At 42.7% G+C, this 25,953-nt stretch overlaps 1 protein-coding gene across 1 annotated transcript in view; it reads right to left on the reverse strand.

Moving 5' to 3' along the window:
• Positions 1-237: 237 nt before the first annotated feature.
• Positions 238-25,953, reverse strand: part of LOC139369833 (ephrin type-A receptor 8-like) — a 100,078-nt gene continuing 74,362 nt past the window's right edge. The window contains exons 6-19 of the mRNA XM_071109111.1: positions 10,532-10,687; positions 9,892-10,296; positions 9,527-9,651; positions 8,883-9,045; positions 8,213-8,309; positions 6,714-6,781; positions 6,167-6,292; positions 4,946-5,131; positions 4,698-4,759; positions 3,382-3,591; positions 3,079-3,228; positions 2,713-2,903; positions 1,843-2,001; positions 238-1,638 (exon numbers count right to left, since the gene is read on the reverse strand). Of these exons, the coding sequence (XP_070965212.1) occupies positions 1,524-1,638; positions 1,843-2,001; positions 2,713-2,903; positions 3,079-3,228; positions 3,382-3,591; positions 4,698-4,759; positions 4,946-5,131; positions 6,167-6,292; positions 6,714-6,781; positions 8,213-8,309; positions 8,883-9,045; positions 9,527-9,651; positions 9,892-10,296; positions 10,532-10,687 (2,213 nt within the window). The 3' untranslated portion in view covers positions 238-1,523. The remainder of the gene's footprint in view (positions 1,639-1,842; positions 2,002-2,712; positions 2,904-3,078; positions 3,229-3,381; positions 3,592-4,697; positions 4,760-4,945; positions 5,132-6,166; positions 6,293-6,713; positions 6,782-8,212; positions 8,310-8,882; positions 9,046-9,526; positions 9,652-9,891; positions 10,297-10,531; positions 10,688-25,953) is intronic.

Below are 25,953 nucleotides of genomic sequence, written 5' to 3' on the forward strand. Positions count from 1 at the left end.
AGGCGAGACAGGTCAGTTGTTGTGTTAAACCCGTTTTATTCATTCCCAGATCAGTCATGGTAGTGGACTCTATCAGCATTGAGCTATGTATACAGAAGTGTACCGCTGTTTCAGTCACACACACACACACACACACACACACACACACACACACACACACACACACACACACACACACACACACACACACACACACACACACACACACACACACACACACACACACACACACACACACACACACAATTGTTTTTATTTATTGTGTTATCATGGACTATTTGCACATTTTATGATTCAACATTAGAAACAAGGATGACCCATCAATCGTTGCAAAAAGCCTGTGTCTTTTGAATTTAGTTTGACAGCAAATAGACCTAATTTCAGACAGAGGTGAGTAAATCCAGTTGTATTGCTGTGACTGTAGGTATGTAATGGTATAGACAAACTGAAGGATGTTTGTCAATTAATTAATCTAATAAAACATACTTTTATAAAATATGGAATTCAATATTTTTTTTTTAAGCATCTCCATAAAGATCCGGAAACATTATTAAAATGACACCATAGTTATGCAATGCATATTCAGGGAATATGAGGTTCTTCTCTAATAAAAAGAGACACAACCACCTATTAAGTCCTACAGAGTTGCACAAGAAAAGCTTTCTCTTGATTGCACAGAGAAACTAGGACCATAAATGATATTGTTTTCGGGGTATTTAGATAAAAACATTCCACATACAGAACTTTTCCTATTCTTAGTTTTCCCCTTCTAACCACCACAGAGTCAAAACAGTGACACATCACATTAAGTCATCATCCATACATCTTCTCTACAGTAGTTGTGCGCTATGCAGCTGTAACAGGGAGAGAACACAATGCTTCTCTCCCATGGTCATTCAAAGGTTTACTGTGTGAGTTTGTCTCTCTTGTTGAAACTGGTCTCCTCCTCGATGGAGGAGACTTGGGACTTCTGAGTTTTTTGCTGTTTGTCCATTGTCAGGTGCAGGGTCCAACCATGTCAGTTTTGAAGTCGGGGGCCGGTTCTCAGGGGAACCATAAGAGAAGCTGTGTGTTCGGGGACACAGCTGAATGCTCCAGCCCCTGTCAGTCTCTCTCTTACTGTATGCTAGGCTATCACTCAGATCCATTATAACATATTCTTCTAATAAATTCATATTCATAAAATCTCTCTTTGTATACAACAAAATTAAAATTGTCTGTGGAGATTAAGGCAGTCCATCCATTTTTACAAACAAGACACAGAACTCACAAAACATATCTGAATAGGAAAAACAATGATGAAAATGTCCCATGGACTTGATAGGCTACTGTACTCGAGTCCCTTCATATCCGTCCTCTGGAAGTTTCAACCTCTCAAAGAAGAAGTCTTGAAAAGTTCACCAGAATGTCACCCAGACAATCTTATAGTAGTCATAGATCTATTCCCATGAAGTTCCACTAGGCCTCAGAAGCCTGGGGCTAGATTTGACATTCGGCTGGCTGGAGAAGCCTGGAGGCTGAAGTTACACATGCACTGATGGCACACTCCTGTTGAGCACCTGAACACGCATCAGCTGTACACTGGTCATGATCTTCTTCTGGTGGCCCATCAGTGTCACCCCCAGTCTGTGTATATCCCTGTAGGACACAGAGATGGAACAAAGTCACACACACATCAGTGATCACATGCATTAACACACATTAGATATGATAGAACAAGTTACTGTTAAGCACATTATGGCAACTGCATCCATGACATTTGGATAATGTGATTAGAGTGTGATGTTGTGAGAGTAGGACTGTAGTGTGGTGTCAGCGTGGAGCTGTGGCCTGACCCCTTACCCTTGGTTCATGCTTATGACGTGGCCCAAGGTCTGGTAGCCTCCTACAGCAAAGTGGTCCTTGTATCGACCCATCTTGATGGTATCCAGCCACTCATCCACGGAACTACAGCTGCTGAAGTCTGGGATACTTCTGTCCATCATGGGAGGTGTGCCTAACCTGGGGGATAGAGAGAGACAGAGAGAAAAGAGGGCGAGAGAGAGCAAGAGACCGCGAGAGACAAAATGGAGGGAAAAAAAGTGAGAGAGAGAGAGGAGGAAGAAAAGGTGGTAGGAAAAAGATAGAGAAAAGGGAGAGCGGAGGCATGAGGAAAGAGAGAGAAGAAAAAAGGGTCTTGAAATGCAATAGCAGCTAAGGCAGAAAATCAATAGCAGTTAAAATGATAGAGAAGAGGTGGCTGCTCTGATTGCAGGATGGCTGGTTTGGCTAGATTAATACAGGGAGAAATCCTTAACACCCCCCCCTTCCCTCCATCTCCCCTTCTTCCTCCTGACATGCACCAGGGATCCGGGACCCGGGATCTGAACGGAGCGATTTAACACGGGTCCAACTCTAGCTTCAGCCGCTATTCTCTCTGCTCTCTGATTCCCAAACGATCAATGTCAATATCACAGGCTCTTATTTAACCGAGAGCGCGTCAATCAGAGATGAGCTTATTGGAAAACGAACACGGCCGTTCCTTGCTCCCCTAAGGCAACCCGTCTCCCTCGCGTCAGCCGGGGAAGTTTGGGGGAAACTTTGGGCTGTAACTTTATCCCACAGCTTATGTATGACAGATGAGCTGAGAGTGGATTTGCAGCCCTTTGTCCAGACAATGGCTCCCAAGCAATCTGTATTGCCCAGGCGATGGTGGCCTAGCAGCCTGCTCACCTGCACAGCGTGTCCATGGACTTAAGGTTCTCCGGGTTCCGGATAAGCTTGTCTAGAACCGTAACAATCTGGCAGAAGCGAGGCCTCTCGTTCCGGTCCTTCTGCCAGCAGTCCAGCATGAGAGTGTGTAGAGCACCTGGACAGCTCATTGGAGCAGGCAGCCTGTAGCCCTCCTCTACTGATTTTATCACCTACACACACACACACACACACACACACACACACACACACACACACACACACACACACACACACACACACACACACACACACACACACACACACACACACACATATATATGCAGGTATCATTACACACACATACAGTACATGTGTTTTTTGTGTGTGTGTGTCCACTCTACTCACATCTCGGTTGGTGAGATTCCAGTATGGCCTCTCCCCGTATGACATCACTTCCCACATGACCACGCCGTAGCTCCACACGTCACTGGATGAGGAGAACTTCCTGTAGGCGATGGCCTCCGGTGCTGTCCAGCGGATCGGAATCTTACCACCCTGAAGGGAACAGCACCAGACTAGAGCCGACACTGGCATTTCACCACGGAATAGAAAACAGAACCTGAACTAGAGAACTAGGGCTACAACAGTATTAGAACCTAGTGCATATTAGAGTTTTAGAATGTAGCTATCATGAGAGTGTGAACTCACGCTGGTGGTGTATGCTGCATCAGGATCGTCCTCCAGGACTCTAGACAGGCCGAAGTCAGACACCTTACACACCAAGTTGCTGTTGACCAGGATGTTACGAGCTGCCAGGTCGCGGTGGATGTAGCCCAGGTCTGCCAGGTAGGTCATACCCGCAGCGATGCCACGCAGCACGCCCACCAACTGGATTATAGTGAACTGACCATCATGTCTCTGAGAGGAGGAAGGGGAGAGAGGAGAAGAACGGGGTTGAGATGTAGAGAAAGATTGTAGTATTCGTTACAGGCATATGGATTGAGATCTCTGATGTCAAGTCTTTCAAAAACATTTTTTTAATGTGTTCACAAGAGAAAGAAAGTGAGGGAATCTGATAGAAAGAGGGAAACTGTATGTGAAAAAGAGATGAAATCCAAAGAATGCGTTGTTTTATTTATACTGCACATTTCAGACATGGAATGCAACGCAATGTGCTTCACAGGAAAATATACTGAACAAAAATATAAACGCAACATGCAACAATTTCAAAGATTTTACTGAGTTACAGCTCATTTGAGGAAATCAGTTAATTGAAATGAATTCATTAGGCCTTAATCTATGGATTTCACATGACTGGAAATACAGATATGCATCTGTTGGTCACAGATACCTTAAAAAAATGGGCTTCAGGAATTCGTCATGGAATTTTTGTGCATTCAAATCGATAAAATGCAATTGTGCTCATTGTCTCTAGTTTATGCCTCCCCATACCATAATCCCACCGCCACCATGGGGCACTCTGTTCACAACGTTGACATCAGAAAACCTCTCGCCCACATGACGCCATACACATGGTCTGCGTTTGTGAGGCTGGTGGGACGTACTGCCAAATTCTCTAAAACAATGTTGGAGGCATCTTATGGTAGAGAAATTAACATTCAATTATCTGGCAACAGCTCGGGTGGACCTTCCTGCAGTCAGCATGCCAATTGCATGCCAACTTGAGACCTCTGTGGCATTGTATTGTGTGACAAAACTGCACATTTTAGAGTGGCCTTTTTTTGTCCCCAACACAAGGTGCACCTGTGTAATGATCATGCTGTTTAATCAGCTTCTTAATATGCCACACCTGTCAGGTGAATTGATGATTATCTTAGCAAAGGAGAAATGTTCACTAACGGATGTAAATACGCGTGTGCGCAACATTTTAGAGAAATAAGCTTTTTGTGCGTAAGGAACATTTTGGGGATCTTTTATTTCAGCTCATGAGACATGGGACCAACACTTTACATGTTGCATTTAGATTTTTGTTCAGTATATATAAAAACAGAAAATCAACAAACCCTCAGGAAAGAGTCCAGAGATCCATTCTCCATGTACTCAGTGATGATCATGACTGGTTTACCTGGAGGAATGGAGGGATGGGAGTAAGGGAGTGTGGGGGAGGGAGTGAGGCAGGAACCACAGTAACTAAACAGGAGTAACTTACACCAAATTATTTACTTATTGCATTTGAATTTAGCTGAAAATAAATGTAATTGCACCAAACTGAAAATGGAGTTGAATCAAATCAAAACAAATGGAATCTTACTGCGTGTTACCACTCCCTCCAGGTGGATGATGTTAGGGTGGTCAAACTGGGCCATGATTGATGCCTCAGCCAGAAATTCTCTCCTCTGCTTGTCACTGTATCCTGCCTTCAGCGTCTTCAGAGCCACCGGGATGTCTCTCTTCCCTGGGAGACGCATCCGCCCGTAACACACCTCCCCAAACTCACCTGGAGACACACACAAACAGACACACAATTCAGGTTGAGATATAGTATATGCCTCCCTGACAACACTAGACGGATGTATCCATTGATTGAAAAATGTATTCAAACAAAAACAAAAAAATATTTGGTCACTTGGGGTCACTTAGAAATGTCCTTGTTTTTGAATGAAAAGCAATTTTTTGTCCATTAAAATAACATAACATTTATCAGAAATACAGTGTAGACGTTGTTAATGTGGTAAATGACTGTTGTAGCTGGAAACGGCTGATTTTTTTATGGATAATCTACATAGGAGTACAGAGGCCCATTATCAGCAACCATCACTCCTGTGTTCCAATGGCACGTTGTGTTAGCTAATCCAAGTTTAGCATTTTAAAAGGCTAATTGATCATTAGAAAACCCTTTTGCAATTATGTTAGCATAGCTGAAAACTGTTGTTCTGATTAAAGAAGCAACAAAACTAGACTTCTTTAGACTAGTTGAATATCTGGAGCATCAGCTTTTGTGGGTTCAATTACAGGCTCAAAATGGCCAGAAACAAATAACTTTCTTCTGAAACTAGTCAGTCTATTCTTGTTCTGAGAAATGAAGATGCGAGAAGAAACTGAAGATCTCGTTCAATGCTGTGTACTACGAAATACTGTCTACACTGTATTTCGGATCAATTTCATGTTATTTTAATGGACAAAAAATGAGCTTTTCTTTCAAAATCAAGGACATTTCTAAGTGACCCCAAACTTTTGAATGGTAGTGTATGTACGGTATATTTCTCCTTTGTGCTCTGAAAAGTCCTGGAACATGTCATTACATGTCTTTCCCTTTCCTCTTCTGTGTCTTATCAACAACTTCCATTCTAAAGGTCATTGTTAACAGACGTGATTATGACGCCTGTGTGTTGCCATTTCCTGCTGTGCCAATATGATGTTAGTATTCCCTGTGTGTTTGATTGATAGCCCCATGCGACGCTCTGATTCCACTGTGCCATCCCTCTCCACTGCACACCTCAGCATTTACGTCAGCCAATGATTTTCAGTTTACCTGAGCCAATGATTTTCTCCAGTTTGATCCTGGAAGCTTCAATTTCTCTGGCAAACTCATGGACGGCCTGGCAGGGGTCCTCGTAGGTGTGTGGGTCGATGTAGAAACGTGCGTCGGGGAATGACACTAAAATAAACAACATTAGCATCTGGTCACATACCACTGGATGGAAACAATATGCTTCACATGAGTGAGTGAGTGAGTGAGTGAGAGAGAGAGAGAGAGAGAGAGAGAGAGAGGGGGGTGGAGAGAGAGGGGGTGGAGAGAGAGGGGGGGAGAGAGGGAGAGAGAGGGGGGGAGAGAGAGAGAGAGAATATGCCATTTAAAAGTATGAACTTGGATACCCACATAAGCTTTGCAAGCATCTCTCAGAGAGAGAGAGAGAGAGAGAGAGAGAGAGAGAGAGAGAGAGATCATTTCTACCTGAACAAATCTGAATCAAAAGGGAAGTGAACTGTGTACATTGAGGATGAACATTATTACCACTTGAGTGAAGACTAGGAAGGGAAATATAATAATAGACTAGTAATAATAATAAAAAACGCACCATGGCCATTCTGGTAGTGCATCTTCTCCTCATCAGAGTCTTGGAAGGCCTTGCTATAGCCACAATGTCTGTATCACAAACACACAGAAACATGTAAATGTCACTATGTTGTGATCCTGTTTTCTACTTTGTATTTCCAAGTCTTCTCTGGTGTATGGTTTATATAGAGCATCACGTTGTATGTTAAAACTCTTCAGTCTTGTCATAGCAGTTAATTCACTCTAAAAGGCCTTTTTCACATGTAAGTCTTCAGAATAGTTCAGAGTCTAGACACTTCTCACTGTTTTCCTCTCTTTCTGTCTTCCAGCTCCAAACCAACTCGGCTTGAAAATGTTAACAAGTTGGAAAAAGTTCAACGCAATTAAATCAATTATTTGTGGAAGAGTTGTAGAACTCAGAAGAGGGAATTGAAGGAGAGGGATATATATGTAAAACACATTTGCATTGTTACTTAACCAAAATGAATTGCCATTATAATTAAACTCACTGTTTAGAACACTGAGGTATAATAAGAACTGGAGACTGTGTCCAAAATGTCTGCCCGTTGTTTTCAAGGTAATCTACTCACTTTCACATATGCCGATTCACGCACCGTCTACTGTAAATCCGAGTTGCTTTCTGTTTCTACGTACCAACATCACATGTGCACTAGCGCACAGGGAGCAGCATGAGCAGCGACAACATCATTACGTCATCCAAAAATATGGCAGACATTGGATGAATAATTTTTTTTGAATACAGTATCTTTGGCTGTGAGTGATGAACATTTATTTTTGCCTCAATTATTATGTTAATAATTAAATTGATATTTGGTGCACAAAGGTGATGACGAAAGTGACTTACTAGGAATTTTCTAATCTGACTTCTTTCTCTATGTGGCCGTGTATTGAAATGGTCTTTCTGGGGCGGGCGTCAGTTAAACTGCAGTACTGAGGCAAAACTGGTCGAAACCTTGCTTCTCGACAGGAACCCTGGCCCCTTGGTTTAGAATGACAAAACTCAACTGGGTCTGAACATTTCCTGCGCAGAAACTCTGTGAGATGACTTGACTTTCCACTGTAAACGCAGGCTGTAATCTAGAGTGAGAACTACTCTGTACTAATTTAAACCATTAGTGGAACAACGTTAGAGAGATTATCTCCTTACGTTTCCTGTTTGATGGACATATCACAGTGCTGTTGGGGTTTGAGGTTGCAGACAGACACACTATGGAAACAGTTACCGTAGCATAAGAGCCTATGGGGTTTAGAGGTGATCATATGGATTTCAATGCATAAGGTTAGTGGACATCACAGGCAGATAAAGAACAACAAAGTAATGCTAATATAAACATTTACCCTACTACAAATGAATCCTATGGAGATGATGGTAACATTTACTTGAACCCTCCTTGAGGTAGTGTAAAAAGATATCCCACATACATATGTGAATGACGTAGAGTCAGAGAGGACTCGTCCACATCACGGGTTGTGGTGAAGTGTAAGAAAGGGTTGCCTTGCCGTTTCCTGCAGATGACGATGGCCAGGAAGGTGACGAGGCCAGAGACCAGGACCATACAGATCCAGATGATGGTCATAGTGTCGTAGCGCAGAGGAACTGGACACACAACAACACAACCAGTTAGTGTCAGAGTGAGAGACAAAGACAGTGTGTGTGTGTGTTAAAACGTGAAATGTGTGTGTGTGAGACTGCATGCGTGTGTGTGTGTGTGTTCTATGCTCTTTGAGGCTTGGATCAGCAGCAGGTTTCCTGACAGGGGTGACCCTCACACAAATCACAGATCAATAACATTAAGGGATTGTCTGAAGACTTCCTGGTCCCACTGACACTGACGGCTCTTTAACCAGTAGCATGCTGTGCTGTCTGGGTTAAATACAACTCCCCTGTGGCTGACAGGTTTACACAGTAGTCCACATATCTAACAACAGACACTTCTATCAAGCCTCTTTATAGTTACTAGGAATGTGTACAAATACTTGTGCATCGCTGTGTGGGTCCAGGTGGGTCGTGCACCGCTGGGTGGGACCAGGTGGGTCGTGCATCACTCAAATAGGTGGTGTTGGGTGAGGTGCGTTTTCACCCATAGAAATCAATGTACTTTGAAACCTCAGTGTTTTGTTGTTTTATTGATGGTCACTGCTCCATGGTGCTCTTCTCTGATTATCTTACTTGCTTTCCCGGTCTGGATCTCCACGTTCTGGCTGAAGCGTCCGCAGCCTGCCGAGGTTCTGGCCCGGACCTGGAAGATGTACCTGGTACCGGGCTTCAGACCAGACACCCGGGCCGTAGTCCCCTTGGCCTTCAGGGTGGAGTAACTCTGCTGCTCCTTATCCTGGTGGAGGAGAGAGGTTAGGGAGGAGGAGAGGAGGGTAGGAAGGGGTGGAGCACAAGAGAGATGATAAAGGCTGTCTATACAAAGCTGTGTTTACATTCCTGACTAACATCCACCTTAGCAGTAACCCCGGGAGTTTGGCCAAATTAAGACATCAACACAGCAGCCACACTAATCTGTCTGTACTATCAAGATGTGTGTGTTCATGACATTATTACTTCACTCTATACACACTCCCCTGTCTCCAGGCACCACTCCGCTGTGGGGTGTGATGTGGTATTTACATATGCCCTGGTCTGGTGTGTGTGCCTCCTGTGCTGGTCAGATCACTCATACCCCATTAGCTGTGTGTCAGAGCATGCAGAACAACACAGAAATTAGCTTGTCTCCCTCCGCTTTCAGGCTTACCCACACGCTCACTGTCACTTTCACCTATCAGCCCAGATCAGCCCCACTCACACACAGTATTTATCTACTGTACCTTCTCGTAGTATTTGACGTCATACTCCAGTATGACTCCGTTGGGCTGGTCTGGTTCGTGCCACAGCAGAGTGACACTATTCTGACTTGCGTTCTCTTGACGAATCGCAATTACCTGGGATGGGGCTGAACAGGAAGCAAAAAAAAGGAAGTACACAACACATGAATTAATACAGAACCAGAACAGACAGGGCAGCCCTACATGTAAACAGCAATAAAATCCAATAGAGATCATACAGGATAATGTAACCTACTGTAGCTGTTGAGATGTTGTTTTTAATTCTAGGTAAACTGTATTTCTTTTCTATGTAAATTGACCTTCATGAGTAAAATGTTATGTAATAAATCCATACAGGTATCCCCTACCTGCCTGGTTCGTAGTGATGTTGACAGAGGCGAAGGGCGGCAGCTCATTGCTCAGATGAGTCACTGCATTCATCGCTAGGATGCGGAAGGTGTAGTTGGCGTGGGCAACCAGGTTTAGAACAGTCACCCAGGGTTCGGTCAGAGAGCTCTGCCGGGGAACGAACCGCACCGGTACCACACCGGCACGGTCCACTGTTCCTCCACCCCCTCCTCCCATCCCCCCTCCACCACTGGTTGTCCCTGCTGTACAGTCCTCACACTGCCCCCCCTCCCCAGAACACTTCTGACAGAGCACACTGTACAGCAGGTCACTGCGACCCCCAGAGTCCAGCGGTCGCCCCCACTCCAGATTCACTGACGTCCCATTAACTGATGATATCACATTTACTGGAGTTGTTGGGGGGCCTGGGGAGAGGAGAGATGGGAAGAGAAGAATTAGAATTAGAAGGGAGGAGAGAAAGTTACGTTTCCATATGTTTTTTTTCTTGCCTATCACCTGAAAAAGTTGGAGGTGCTTCTATTATCTCGTTCAGAAATCAAAATAGTTATTACAGATAATTATGTCTAAATCACCCAGGGCATTCAGAGAGATAGGTGCAGGATGCAGCATGTAGGGGTGTTGTGTGTGTGTGTGACGTACGTGTGCAGGGTGCAGCAAGGGTGTCGGTGGGGGCTCTGTAATGACTGGAGTCACAGGGGCAGGAGAGGGCAGCTCTGGTCTCTGAGTGGCTTTGTAGAGGACACTTCCCACACAACCCATCACCTGCTACTGGCTTATAGAAACCCACCTCACACGCTGCATGGGGAGAGAGGAGGAGGGGAGAGGGGTGGAAAGAGAGAGAGAGGATATGCCATTTTAAAATATGCTTTGAAAATATCAGCTTTGGTCTACCACACTATTTCTAGAGCAACCCCAACAGTCAATATGTAATTGGAACCCTGCATAAAAGCCCCGACTTGAGAGGAGGGGGAGAAGAAAGTTAAGACTTTTTCACACACACATTTGGGCCAAAGAGGCTGTGCACTGTTGATACTCCCGTAGGGAACATTAGAATCTAGACCACGTTTCAACCTTATTCAGCACACGTACTACATATTCACTTTCAACTCTGCACTGATGAATAATACAGGCTCCTCTGATAAATATATTCTCTTTAGAATGCAGAAACAGGGTGTATGGAGCTGTGGTAACAGAAACTTTCTAATATATCTGGCAACATCATGGGTTCATCTTAACTGCCTCAGTAAAACATTTAAAAAGGTTTGGCAAAATGCCTCTTATAGGTTAAGGATGACCTTCGTATAACCTTATTTTGACCATTGGCTCCAATAAATAAATAGATCAAAACATGTGTATTACACATCAAAATGTAAAAACTTTGGTAGTGTAGTTGTATTGTTCAGCACTCAATGTTGTTGATGCTATTTCTTTATGCCTTTCCATAATTTATGAGTCTCTAAATACGTCTTCAATTTCCAATGAACCCTGACATGTAAGAGTGTCAGTAGCATATTGATAGTGTATACCATCTGGATTACACACACACATACACACACGGACGCACGCACACACACACACACACACACACACATACACACACGGACGCACGCACACACACACACACACACACATGGACGCACGCACATACACATTCAGACACACACACATACAGAGACACACACACTGTCTGGATCACAACCAGATTAAAAGGCAGGGGCTGATATCGCACCTCTCTTTCACCGTCAGTGTCCCCCAAGGAACCAGAAACTACTTCTATTTGCAATATTTATCCCAGACTGCTTTCTCTCCTCCCTTTTATCCCGTTAATCCCACCATCCCTTGATGTTTTTTGTGAAGCTCCTGAGTTGAAAAGCAGGTCAGGATAAACATCGGAACAGCTCGCTCATCAAGGAGGGAGGCTGCTGACACTTTGAAGTCTCTGACAGATTTACCAGCTAGCACACTCAGCAACACACACACACTCACCTCACACACACACACACACACACACACACACACACACACACACACACACACACACACACACACACACACATGCATACACAGTTAGCAAAAACGATAATGCTATACACATGACACACAGCACATGCACCCAATAACACAAATAATTCAACAAGTACAATTATAAACTTGGTAACACACACACAGATAAAGTAGAATTGAAAGGAGGGCTGGTGTGGATGACCCCTGATGACCTTTCAAACCTGACTCACATTGGTCTGGCACTCTGAATAAAGTGAGGAAATGAGAGAGAGAGAAGAGAAAGAGAACGAGAATGGAAAGACTAGAGACAGCGCACTGTGTGTGTGCGTGTGTGTGGGTGCGCGTGTGTGTGTGTGTGTGTGTGTGTATTGTGTGTGTGTATTGTTTGGCACATCAGAGCCTGTCAGCCCAGTGCTGCCGATGCAGGAGTATTTGCATTACAATGAATCTTAATGGCTGTGTGCTGGCTTTGTGTGCTGACCTTGATTTATTCTCAGTATAAGTGGGTAAATAAACAACACGGTATAGAAAGAGGAGTTGGGAAAGCAAATCACAGACTTGAGGAGACTGAGGGGGAACGGGACTGGAGGAGAGTCTTCAGTGCCACCTGGTCTTCTGGCAAATGGTCATAAAGTGCTTACTGACATACTGTACATAGCTTTAAACAACATTGAGTTAGTCAAAAGCTGGTGTGGCCAAACTCAAGCAATTTAGCCAGGCACATGTACATGCACGCTTTCTAGTTCTCTTCTGGGACCAAACAGCGGTAACTAATAAGCAGGTAATACTGCCATGCTGGTAGGAGTGATGGATGATTGTGTCAGTAAAGTCATGTGGAAATGGGCCACTGGTGTCTGGTGTGAATATCTCCAAACTACAAACTCCTAGATGAGGCCTGTGTCCCACTCTCTGAGTTACTAATCTGACCCCATACTGGAGGCTTTAGAATGATACACCACACCCTCTACGGCTCTGGACACAAGTACTGTATTGCACTATATAGAATGGAAAGTCATTTTAAATACAGACATAGTCTCGAATGAGATGTCCCGCTTTCAATTTAGATAAGCCTTATTGATTCAATGACTGAATCTGTCTAGGTACTGCTCAGAGCCAAATGACTGTGGACAGCGGAATGGATGGAGGGATGGATGGATTGTTGGGGAGTGATAGAGAATGGATGGATGGGATTGTTTTCCCTCAATGGGGGTCAGTAAAGGACAAAGAAGCTGTGATCATATCATTAAAACACAACCATTTCACTCATACATTAATATAACAGGCGGCACCACAAAAACATTCTGAAGATACTATATTTGAAGGTAGACTGGACCATAAAAAATAAATTGGGAGTCTTATTGAACTAGGGTGGCAGGTAGCCTAGTGGTTAGAGTGTTGGGCCAGTAACCGAAAGGTTACTAGATTGAATCCCTGAGCTGACAATGTAAAAATCTGTCATTCTGCCCCTGACAGTTAACACACTGTTCCTAGACTGTAAATTGTAAATGATAATTTGTTCTTATCTGACTTTCCTAGTTGAATAAAGGTAAAAAATAAGATAATCTCTGTCAATTTGCTCATTATTTAAATGCTTTATCATTTTGGAATAAACATTAGATCAGGTAGAATTACAGTATATACTGAACATGCAGGTGTTGAAATTGCATTCTGGGTGGAAAACAAAACCAACACTATTCAAACAGTCCATTAATAACATATACTATACGCTAGTGTTAGAAGCAATCGTGGCAGCAGTACTCTGACATCAGAGCATGACTTCATTTCACCAAGAGCTTTGCATTCCCTTGAAGAGAAATGACACATCTGAAATTGTCCAAGTGGAAAAGATTTGTTTATCCCAGAGGCTGAAATATGACCAGAATATATCTGTAGAATCATTTTCCCAGCTAATTAAATGTCCTAAGTATAATAAACAGAAACACAACAAAACCAACAACTTAGAAAAAGGAGGAAAGAGAAAAACCTTTTTCTTTAAATGGCAACACAATTTTCAAAGAGTGAGAAAATGTACAGACATAATCTGATGCACAGGCCAGGAGAGTAGGCTACAGTAATTGCTGATAATAACCCATCCGATAACTCCTGCTTTCCCAGTAGGTTTAAATCAATGGCATTGATGAAGTCATCACAAAGAGAGTGCTACACAGATCTAAACGTGTTTTCCTTTGAAAACGCCTCGTAATTACAAATCAAACTAGACCAATGCATGGTGGGTAATGAGCATTAAACTGGTGTTAATTATCCGATTGAATGGCTGTCACCATTCAACCGTGCCTGATGGAACAGAGTGGAGAGAGAGATGGGAGAGGGGTAACAGGAGAGGAAGAGAGAGAGAAAGGGGTAGAAGACCGAGAGAGTGATACAAAGAGAGAGGTGAGGACAGTCAAAAAGAAAGGAGCGAGAGAGGTGCACAAGGAAGAGGAGGTTGAGGCGGAGAAAGAGAGAGAGAAACTGGCTAGTTTCAATACCTCACAAACAAAAGGAGACTTTCAAAGAAATGTAGGGAGAGAGAGTAGACTAATGCCTGAGGCACACAGCAGGCAAATAAGTGAGGGAGAAAGAGAGAAGAAGTGAGAGAGAAGCCTTTGTCTCCTCTTTTGAGTCTGTTTCATGACTCGCTGTGAAGCATCAGAGAGGAAATTAATCAAGTGTTTTTGATTATTAATTTAATTAAAAAGGACAAAGTGGGCTGTGAGAGATGGAACAAAGACAAGAAGCATGTACGTGTCACAGCTGCCTCTACTGAGCATAACAACTTATATTCTATATATTAAGTCATATTCATTCAACATGACAGTCTTTGATAAACAGTCTGAGTCCAGAGCAGTCCAGTCTAAATAGAAATTCAGGGTGAAATGGATGCTGTGTCGCATTGTCTCGCTATTATCTATCTATTGCACACAGCTACTCCCCGTATATTAGTTTGACAGCCTCAAAAGTGAGCGTAGTACAGGAGTGGATGCAGTACAGCACAACCATGTACAGTTGAAGTTGGAAGTTTACATACACTTACATACTCCACTCATTTCTTGTTAACAAACTATAGTTTTGGCAAGTCGGTTCGGACATCTACTTTGTGCATGACACAAGTAATTTTAAATTTAACAGCTTGGAACATTCAAGAAAATTATGTCATGGCTTTAGAAGCTTCTGATAGGCTAATTGACATCATTTGAGACAATTGGAGGTCTACCTGTGGATGTATTTCAAGGCCGACCTTCAAACTCAGTGCCTCTTTGCATGACATCATGGTAAAATCAAAAGCAATCAGACAAGACCTCAGAAAAAAATTATAGACCTCTACAAGTCTGGTTCATCCTTGGGAGCAATTTCCAAACACCTGAAGGTACCTCTATCATCTGTACAAACAATCGTATGCAAGTATAAACACCATGGGACCACGCAGCCGTCATACTGCTCAGGAAGGAGACTTGTTCTGTCTCCTAGAGATGAACGTACTTTGGTGCGATAAGTGCAAATCATGGGCCAGAATTCACCCAACTTACTGTGGGAAGCTTTTGGGAGGCTACCTGAAAACGTTTGACCCAAGTTAAACAATTTAAAGGCAATGCTATCAAATACTAATTGAGTGTATGTAAACTTCTGACCCTCCGGGAATGTGATGAAAGAAATAAAAGCTGAAATACATTTTTCTCTCTACTAATATTCTGACATATCACATTCTTAAAATAAAGTGGTGATCCTAACTGACCTAAGACAGGGTATTGTTACTAGGCTTAAATGTCAGGAATTGTGAAAAACTGAGTTTGAATGTATTTGGCTAAGGTGTATAATCTTCCAACTTCAACTGTATGTCAAAACCTCTCAGTACACGGCATCCTTGGTGAACCGTAGTTATTCATGCAGGTTTGAAATCATTAATTCCACTCAACACATATTTCAATGTCCATAAAGGGCAATGTGTACCTGTTGCAACCCAACCTTGTTTTGAAATAGAGATACAGAGAATATTCAAGGTGATATAGTGACAGTGACTGTCAAAATGTCACCCTCTATTTCTGTGATGATAGTGGGTGACTCACTTGTCCCCTGCCCTCCAAGTGTGATACAAATACAGCTCCATCGATCACATTTCAGCACACGCTCACACAGGCCATTTCAGCAGGCAGGGGTCTGAAAGAGGAGACAGCTCCTGTGCTCCCATCAGTTTAACTCAACACAGTAAAGTCAGGGCAGGAAATCATTTCATAAAGTTCTCTAACTCCCCCTAGACCCAGGCTGGCTGGCAGTGCCTCAGTGATGTCTTGTATCATGTTTTTGTACTGTCATCTTTAATAGCTGTTAGATTCAGGGCTGGACTTGGGTGGACAGTATTGTTTAGGCCAGAGGTGGCACACACTCCATTAATAATTTACCCACTACCAACCACTCTTTATGACCAGTGTGTGCATGTCCCACCTTTAATACGAGATATATTGAATCCAGACAGACAGAGACCTAGACCGACAGAGTATTAAACATTAATAACATGGACTTCACTGTCAGAGAACAACGGGGCTTTGTGTGTGTGTGTGTGTCTGTGCTCTGAGTAAGCCCTGTTGCTTTGTGCCATGATCTGAAAGCCTATAGCTGTCCGTACCTGCTGTGGAGATACGTGCCTGACCAATCAGAATGGAAATTGGGGGGAAGTTTAAGTGACACGACGTTGCCTCCTCTGGTCCAGTTATGATTAATTATTTTATTGCTGCTCTCTCTCTCTCCCTCTCTCTCTCTCTCTCTCTCTCTCTCTCTCTCTCTCCCTCTCGCCCACTCTCCCTCTCTTCCTCTCTCCCTCTCTCTCTCTCTCTCCCCCCATCTCCCTCTCGCCCTCTCTTCCCCCCCTCTCTCTCCCCCTCTCTCTCTCTCGCCCTCTCTCTCTCTCTCTCTCTCTCTCTCTCTCTCTCTCTCTCTCTCTCTCTCTCCCCCCTCTCTCTATCGCTCTCTCTCCCTCTCTCCCTCTCCCTCTCTTCTCCTCCTCACTCACACTGCTTATGTCACAATGGCCCAGCAGTGAGAATCTTTTAATCTCCTCATCCCAGTTTAAAATGTTGGCCATAAAATAAGCGTCACACTTCTAACAATGAGGACCAGACTAACAAACAAAGACGGCTAATTAGTCCTGGCAAAATAACAACATTCCCAACCATGACACACACAAGCACACACACAAACACACAGACACACGCCCTCCCAATGCCCCTTTCTCTCCTCTCGCTGCTAGCAGCTGCTGTGGTTATCAGTGAGAATGGTGATTGTTGTTGCTGTTTTTGTTTTCTTGTTGTTTTGTTTTTGCACAACCCAATCTGTCTAATGGGGGACTGCACAAATTGCTATTGGCATGTCTGTGATATGTGTTCGTGTGCGTGTGTGTATTTGAGCGTGTATTTGAGAGAGGGTGAGAGGGTGTGTTTGTTTGGGTGTTTGTTTGCATGAGTGAGTTTAGAGTTGAGGGTTGAATAATTCCAACCGAACTAATGGTATTTGATAGGTTTATGATTAAATAATGACAATTAATTGATGAAATAATAATTTCCTTCCTGGGAGTTCACATGGAGGCGGAACACAGTTTGTATCGTGATGAAAGACTCTCTCCAAGGAGATGTTGACAGCTACTTGAGATAATGAGATCATACTGTATGTGTGTGTGTGTTGTGTGTACTCCCCTCCATGTGCATTAGAGAGTGATTTCCTGCCCCAAGGGTATCACTGTGTGTGTGAGAGTTTACGTGGCCATGTGTCAGCTAACTCAAAACAGAAGCACTGCTGATGATCACCAGTTGTTTACACGCTCATAGAAGGACACATCTAATTTGACAAGTTCATATTCCATTTCTCAGGAGATTTTTTTCAATTTGGGCTCGTATCATCGCAACTCTGCATTCCCCCTCCAGTTAATTTCGACAGTGATTATAACTATATGATACACTCAAGTGGACCTGAGCCAGAGAGTAATGAAGTTCTCACCTAATTATCTTTCGCTCTATCTATTACCTCATTTTAATGATCAGGTTTTAGGCCCTGGAAATACGACAACCATGATTATATCAGCCATTTATCTAATGTCCTCGTTTAGATTTTAGGGTAAAGTGAAGATCATAACAGATCGAACTAGCTTCCCAGTCTGGTCTCACAGCAAAACATGATATTTAACAGAAATCTGTGCCACTCCATTTAGTATATGTTACTTTACGATACGTTACATTACATTGAACAGACATTACATATTACACGTAAATCCGGGACACTCAAATTAGTATGATACGTTACGTTTGGTATGGACAGTAGGTCACTTAAGGTAAAAATAAAAGAAGGCGGGTTGGTTGAGGATGGGTGGGCGTATAATGTGAATGTCTAGCAACCCAAAGGCTGAGTGTTTGAATCTCATCATGGACAACTTTAGCATTTTAGCTAATTAACAACATAGCATATCATACTTAAGCAATTGAATGTGGCATATCATACTAAAGCAGTCGAACGTAGGTTATCATACTAAATGGGTAAATTGCAATCAAGACGTTGTATGACAAATAGGATACCGCTATTACATTTGTAGGCCAATGTAATGTATCCTAACGTAAAGTAAGATATCATACCAAATGGAGTGGCATGAAGTTTTGTAAAATATAATACACTTTCCTCTGAGACCAAGTACAATTTAAAGGCCAATTTATCCTAAAAATATGCAAATAGAGGTTATATTGTTCATCAGATCTGAAGATATTGCCACATTTGTCCGCTCTATCCTTTCTGTCAAGTATCAAGCGACTACTTATACAACAATAGTGCCCCTCTGATGTCCCACTCCCAGCTGACTGTCAGGTGTTCCCCTCTGGAAGGACCCCAGGGACCCAGAGGTGCTTCAGGTGCTCCACCTTGACTCCCTGTCAGAGCAGGGCACACACAGCTCTTTGCCTGCTGTCTGACAGACTTGAATGTGTGAGCGTGTGTGTGTGTGTGTACTTTTGTGCATGTGTGAGTGTGCGTGAGAGAGAGAGAAAGAAAGAGACACAGAGGGAGGAAGGGAAATGTTGACAGGCCAGTGAAAGGACAGGCAATATGAAAGGCCCCCTCCAGGGGGATTCGATCGTCTTTGTTTGATGAATTTAATAAATAATAAATGCATATTAAATTCTCGTTGTTGACTCGCAGGTCCTTTCTGTGATATTTTCTACAGAGGCACATTGACAGATAACGATCACAATATGTGGCCAAGTGTCATACTGTCTCCCTCTTTCTGTCCTTTCTCTTTCCCTTTTCTTTCCACCACACCCTCTTTCTCCCTCTCTACCCTACAAGATCTCACGGTTTTACCAATTTGACTTCAGATTCCAACGTTTGTCTACGTTTCTCCAAAATGTAAAATGTTGAAGTTTCAACAGTTTAGTTTGAGATAGGGTTACGTTTACAACAGAAACAACTTGACTGTTAAGTTTAGGCATTAATTCCATAATGGTTAAGGTTTGGGATAGCGTAAAAATAAAAAAACAGGAGCCGGAGCTCGTGGTTTAGTGCTCACCAGTGCCCCTAGTGGCTGGTTTTAATGTCATCTCCCAACGTCCTGGGTACCTGGACAGACGTTGCATTTCATTTTGGATCTTGAGCGTTCTCTCTCTCTCTCTCTCTCTCTCTCTCTCTCTCTCTCTCTCTCTCTCTCTCTCTCTCTCTCTCTGTGACAGGGATGAGATTGTGCTGACAGGAGAGTCAAACAATCCCTCAGTGTCTGAAGGAGCCAATAATTGTTGTCTGCTTAAGAGGGAAAAGTGACAAATTACAAGAGCTGCCAGCCGCTGTGACACACACACACGCACGCACGCACACACACACACAGAGAGAGAGAGAGAGGACTGAAAATGCAGTTCAGTCTGAGAGGAGCTGTCGGAATTGCCTGACAATTTATGTAAATATGAAAAATGAAATCTTTCACTATTATATTTTTAGGTCCCTTGGAAAGGGTAACCACATAAAGCATTACCAAAAAAAGGCATACAGTGCCTTCGGAACGTATACAGACCCCTTGACTTTTCCCACATTTTGTTACGTTACAGTCTTTTTCTAAAATGGATTCAATCTACACTCAATATCACATAATGACAAATTGAAAACAAGTTTTTTGAATTTTTAGCAAATATATTAAACATAAAAAACTGAAATACCTTATAATCATAAGTATTCAGACCCTTTGCTATGAGACTCGAAATTGAGATCAGGTGCATCCTGTTAACGTTGATCATCCTTGAGATGCTTCTACAACTTGTTGGAGTCCAGCTGTGGTAAATTTGATTGATTAAACATGATTTGGAAAAGCACCTACAGGTATAAGGAAGACGGTGCATGTCAGAGCAAAAACTAAAACACGAGGTAGTAGTAAATGTCCTTAGAGCTCCGAGAGAGTATTGTGTCAAGGCAGAGATGTGGGAAAGAGTACCAAAACATTTCTGCAGTATTGAAGGTCCCCAAGAACACATTGGCCTCTATCACTCAAGTTTGGCACCACCAAGACTCTTCCTAGACTAAGCAATCGGGGGAGAAGGGCCTTAGTCAAGGAGATGACCAAGAACCCGATGGTAACTCTGACAGAGCTCCAGAGTTCCTCTGTGGAGATGGAAGAAACAGACAGAAGCCACTCCTCAGTTAAAGGCACATGATAGCCTGCTTGGATTATGCCAAAGGGCAGCTGAAGGACTTTCAGACCATGAGAAACAAGATTCTCTGATCTGATGAAACCAAGATTGAGCTCTTTGGCCTGAATACCAAGCCCGGAGGAAATCTGGCACCATTCGTGAAGCATGGCATCATGCTGTGGGGATGTCTTTCAGCGGCAGGGACTGGGAAACTAGTCAGGATCGAGGGAAAAATGAACAAAGCAAAGTACAGAGAGATCATTAATGAAATCCTGCTCCAGAGCACTCAGGACTGGGGCGAACGTTCACCTTTTAACAGGGCAACGACTCTGAATGGCTTCGGGGCAAGACTCTGAATGTCCTTGAGTGGCCCAGCCAGAGCCTGGACTTGCACCCGATCAAACATCTCTGGAGGGACCTGAAAATAGCTGTGCAGCGATGCTCCCCAACCTGATAGAGCTTGAGAGGATCTGCAGAGAAAATGGGAGAAACTCCCCAAATACAGGTGTGAAGCTTGTAATGTTATACCCAAGTAGACTCGAGGCTGTAATCTGCCAAAGGTGCTTCAACAAAGTACTGAGTAAAGGGTTTGAATTCTTACGCAAATGTGATATACTGTATATATTATTTTTTTTACAAAAATGTAAAGAAATCTGTTTTTGCTTTGTCATTATGGCGTATTGTGTGTCAATTTTAGAGTAAGGCTGTAATGTAACGTAACAAAAGGTGGAAGAAGTAAAGGGGTTTGAATACTTTCTGAATGAACTGTATATAGAGTCCCAGTTAAAGGTTCGGACACACCTACTCATTCTAGGGCTTTTCTTTATTTTGACTATTTTCTACATTGTAGCGTAATAGTGGCGACATCAAAACTATGAAATAACACATATGGAATCATGTAGAAACCCAAAAAGTGTTAAACAAATCAAAATATATTTTAAATTTGAGATACTTCAAAGTAGCCATCCTTTGCCTTGACGACAGCTTTGCACACTCTTGACCTTGTCTCAACCAGCTTCATGAGGTAGTCACCTGGTATGTGTTTCAATTAACAGGTGTGCCTTGTTAAAAGTTCATTTGTGGAATGTCTTTCCTTCTTAATAATGCAGTTGAGCAAATCAGTTGTATTGTGACAGGGTAGGGGGTGGTATACAGAAGATAGCCCTATTTGGTAAAAGACCAAGTCCATATTATGGCAAGAACAGCTCAAACAAGCAAAGAGAAACAACAGTCCATCATTACTTGAAGACATGAAGGTCAGTCAATCCGGAACATTTCAAGAACTTTGAAAGTTTCTTCAAGTACATTCACAAAAACCATCAAGGGCTATGATGAAACTGGCTCTCATGAGGACCGCCACAGGAAAGGGAGATCCAGAGTTACCTCTGCTGCAGAGGATATGTTCCGTAGAGATAACTGCACCTCAGAAATTGCAGCCCAAATAAATGCTTCACAGAGTTCAAGTAACAGACACATCTCAACATCAACTGTTCAGAGGACACTGCGTGAATCAGGCCTTCATGGTCGAATTGCTGAATAAAAAATCTTGACTAAAGGACACCAATAAGAAGAAGAGCATTGCTTGGGCCAAGAAACACGAGCAATGGACATTAGACCAGTGGAAATCTGTCCTTTGGTCTGATGAGTCCAAATGTTAGATTTTTCGTTCCAACCGCTGTGTCTTTGTGAGTTGCAGAGTAAGTGAAAGGATGATCTCTGCATGTGTGGTTCCCACCGTGAAGCATGGAGGAGGAGGTGTAATGGTGTGAAGGTCAGTCATGATGGGCTATTTGTAAGGGCTATTTGACCAAGAAGGAGATTGGTGGAGTGCTGCTTCAGATGACCTGGCCTCCACAATCATCCAACCTCAACCTAATTGAGATGGTTTGGGATGAGTTGGACTGCAGAGTGAAGGAAAAGCAGCCAACAAGTGTTCAGCATATTTGGGTACTCCTTCAAGACTTTTGGAAAAGCATTTCTCATGAAGCTGGTTGAGAGAATGACAAGAGTGTGCAAAGACATCATCAAGGCAAAGGGTGGCTTTATGGTTGTGTATATTTGTATTTGTTTTTAACAGTTTTTTGGTTACTACATGATTCCATATGTGTTATTTCATAGTTTTGATGCCTTCACTATTATTATACAATGTAGAAAATAGTAAAAATAAAGAAAAACCCTTAAGTGATTAGGTGTGTCCAAACCTTTGACTGGGACTGTATATATTTATGTTAAAAAGATACAAAATGAATAAGAAAATTCAGACACTTAAACTTCAAGGGCCGGTTTTCCAGATACATATTAAGCCTAGTCATGGACTAAAAAGCACTTTCAGTGGAGATTTTCTATTGAGCTTGCTTTTTAGTCTAGCACTAGGTTTAATCTGTGTCTGAGAAACTGGCCCTAAATCAATGACGTATTGCCCTTATTTGGCAGTTACTTTAAACTCACATTGAAGGGATGCAGTCTGTAATGTTTTAAGCATTTAGCTCATTATCTGAATAGGCAATTGTTCTCCATAATCAATAGTTGAATTCTTTGGCCAGGCAAGTCTAGCCAGGATTGTTATTCTATATGCTAAATATTTCATTCAGCGAAGGGTCAATTGTACAGTATGTCCCTGTGTTCTGTTTCCTTATTAAATAAAGTTTTCCTAACTACAGTACTAACCCTCAGGGAAACCGGTATCCTTAGAAAAAAGAAAACTAGATGAAATTCCACAACACAGGAATTTTTAACAGATGGTGATCCACTAAAATAAGACCTCACCAATTAGATTCACTTAAAATATGTGAAGATATGTTTGTCTGAAATAGAAGATAATTTCACTGTTGCAGACATCATGTATTTTTTCACCATGTTTTCTGTCCAGCGTGGAAATCAGTGATGTGTGTACTTGATCTCTTTCATAGATTCATAGATCTAATGCCATGCCTGTCTGTGACAAACAAAAACACTCTCACAATGTGTTTACTATTGCAGTGAGCTAAACTACTGATGTGGGCCGGTGGGAGGATAAGGATCTCTTGCTTTCTCTCACTCTGCCCCTTTCTTTCCCTCTCTCTCTCATTATCTCGTTCTCTCTTCCTCCGCTTTTATGTCTGTCTCTCTCTCTCTCTCTCTCTCTCTCTCTCTCTCTGTCTGTTTCACTTTCTCTCTGTCTCTGTCTCTCTGTCGCTCTGTTTGTGTCTGTGTGTCTCCCCCCACCCTCTGTAACAAGGTCAGATAGGCTGGTTGACTTGAGTGAATGTAATCAGGCTAAGTGTGTGTGTCCCGTATCAGTGTGTCCTCAGTCGCTCTCTCTGTATCTCTCTCTATCTCTCTGTATGGGATTGAACCACTTTACTTCATTCTCCCCTAGCAGTCAAATGCCCTGGGGCGGGCTTGCACACACACACACACACACACACACACACACACACACACACACACACACACACTGCAGTGACATGCTCTATTTTGAATGTCACTTTTAGCGTGACAAGGGAGCTGTCGACCAGCCTTCTATATCGAAGTGAGGGATCCGTCTCTTCTCTCCTCTTCCATTCTCCTCTTTCTTCTCCCTCTATCTTTCTCTTCACCCTCTTCTATTTCCTCCCTGACACTTTTTTAGTGACATCACACAATCCTTCACGTAGAAGATCTCATGCACACACACATACATGGTGCATACAAACATACACACAGTTCATACTTTTCTCTTGTGCACGCACACATACTGCTTAACCACTTAACCCATCTCTCTCTCTGTCTCTCTGTCTCTGTCAATTCATTTAAGGCCTTTATTGGCATGGGAAACATATGTTTACATTGCCAAAGCAAGTGAAATAGATAATAAACAAAAGTAAAATAAACAAGAATAAATGTACCGTAAACATTACACTCACAAAAATGTAAAAAGAATAAAGACATTTCAAATGTCATATTATGGATTTATACAGTGTTTTAATGATGTGCAAATAGTGATGTGCAAAAAGGGAAAATAAATAAACATAAATATAGGTGGTATTTACAGTGGTGTTTGTTTTTCACTGGTTGCCCTTTTCTTGTGGCAACAGGTCACAGATTTGCTGCCGTGATGGCACACTGTGGTATTTCACCCAAAAGATATGGGATTTTTATCAAATTTGGATTTGTTTTGGAATTCTTTGTTGGTCTGTCTAATCTGAGGGAAATATGTGTCTCTAATACCGTCATACATTTGGCAGGAGGTTAGGAAGTGCAGCTCTGTTTCCACCTCATTTTGTGGGCAGTGAGCACACAGCCTGTCTTCTCTTGAGAGCCATGTCTGCCTTCGACGGCCTTTCTCAATAGCAAGGCTATGCTCACTGTGTCTGTACATAGTCAAAGCTTTCCCAAATGCTGCCACTGTGTACTCTCTGTTTTTGGCCAAATACAATTCTAATTTGCTCTGTTTTTATGTAAAATTGTTTCCAATGTGTCAAGAAAATTATATTTTGGTTTTCTCATTTGGTTGGTGTCACGCCCTGATCTGTTTCACCTGTCCTTGTGCTTGTCTCCACCTCCTCCAGGTGTCGCTTATTTCCCCAGTGTATTTATCCCTGTGTTTCCTGTCTCTCTGTGCCAGTTCGTCCTGTATGTTTCCAAGTCAACCAGCGTGTTCTTCCCGTGCGCCTGCTTTTCTATTCTCTTTTACTCGTGTTCCCGGTTTTAACCTTTGCCTGTTTGTCTGGACTCTATTCCCGCCTGCCTGACCATTCTGCCTGCCCTGACCTCGAGCCTGCCACACTGTATCTCCTGGACTCTGAACTGGTTTTGACCTTTTGCCTGTCCACGACCATTCTCTTGCCTTCCCCTTTTGGATTGTTAATAAACATCTTGGACTCTAACCATCTGCATCTCGGTCTAGCCTTGTGCCTTAATAGTTGGGTCTAATTGTTTTGCTGTCCTGGGGCTCTGTGGGGTCTGTTTGTGAACAGAGCCCCAGGACTAGCTTGCTTAGGGGACTCTTCTCCAGGTTCATCTCTCTGTAGGTGATGCCTTTGTTATGAAAGGTTTGGGAATCACTTCATTTTAGGTGGTTGTAGAATTTAACATCTCTTTTCTGGATTTTGATAATTAGCGGGTATCTGCTTAATTCTGCTCTGCATGCATTATTTTGTGTTTAATGTTGTACACTGAGGATTTTTTGCAGAATTCTGAATGCTGTCTCAATTTGGTGTTTGTCGCAATTTGTGAATTCTTGGTTGGTGAGCGGACCCCAGACTTCACAATAATAAAGGGCAATGGGTTCTAAAACTGATGGCAACTGGACCTTTTTTGGAACACCATTATTTTTGTCTTACTGAGATTTAATGTCACGGCCCAGGTCTGACAGAATCTGTGCAGAAGATCTAGGTGCTGCTGTAGGCCTTCTTTGGTTGGGGACAGCAGCACTAGATCATCAGCCAACAGTAG

Source organism: Oncorhynchus clarkii, chromosome 17 (assembly GCF_045791955.1).
Source record: "Oncorhynchus clarkii lewisi isolate Uvic-CL-2024 chromosome 17, UVic_Ocla_1.0, whole genome shotgun sequence".
Classification (NCBI taxonomy): Eukaryota; Metazoa; Chordata; class Actinopteri; order Salmoniformes; family Salmonidae; genus Oncorhynchus; species Oncorhynchus clarkii.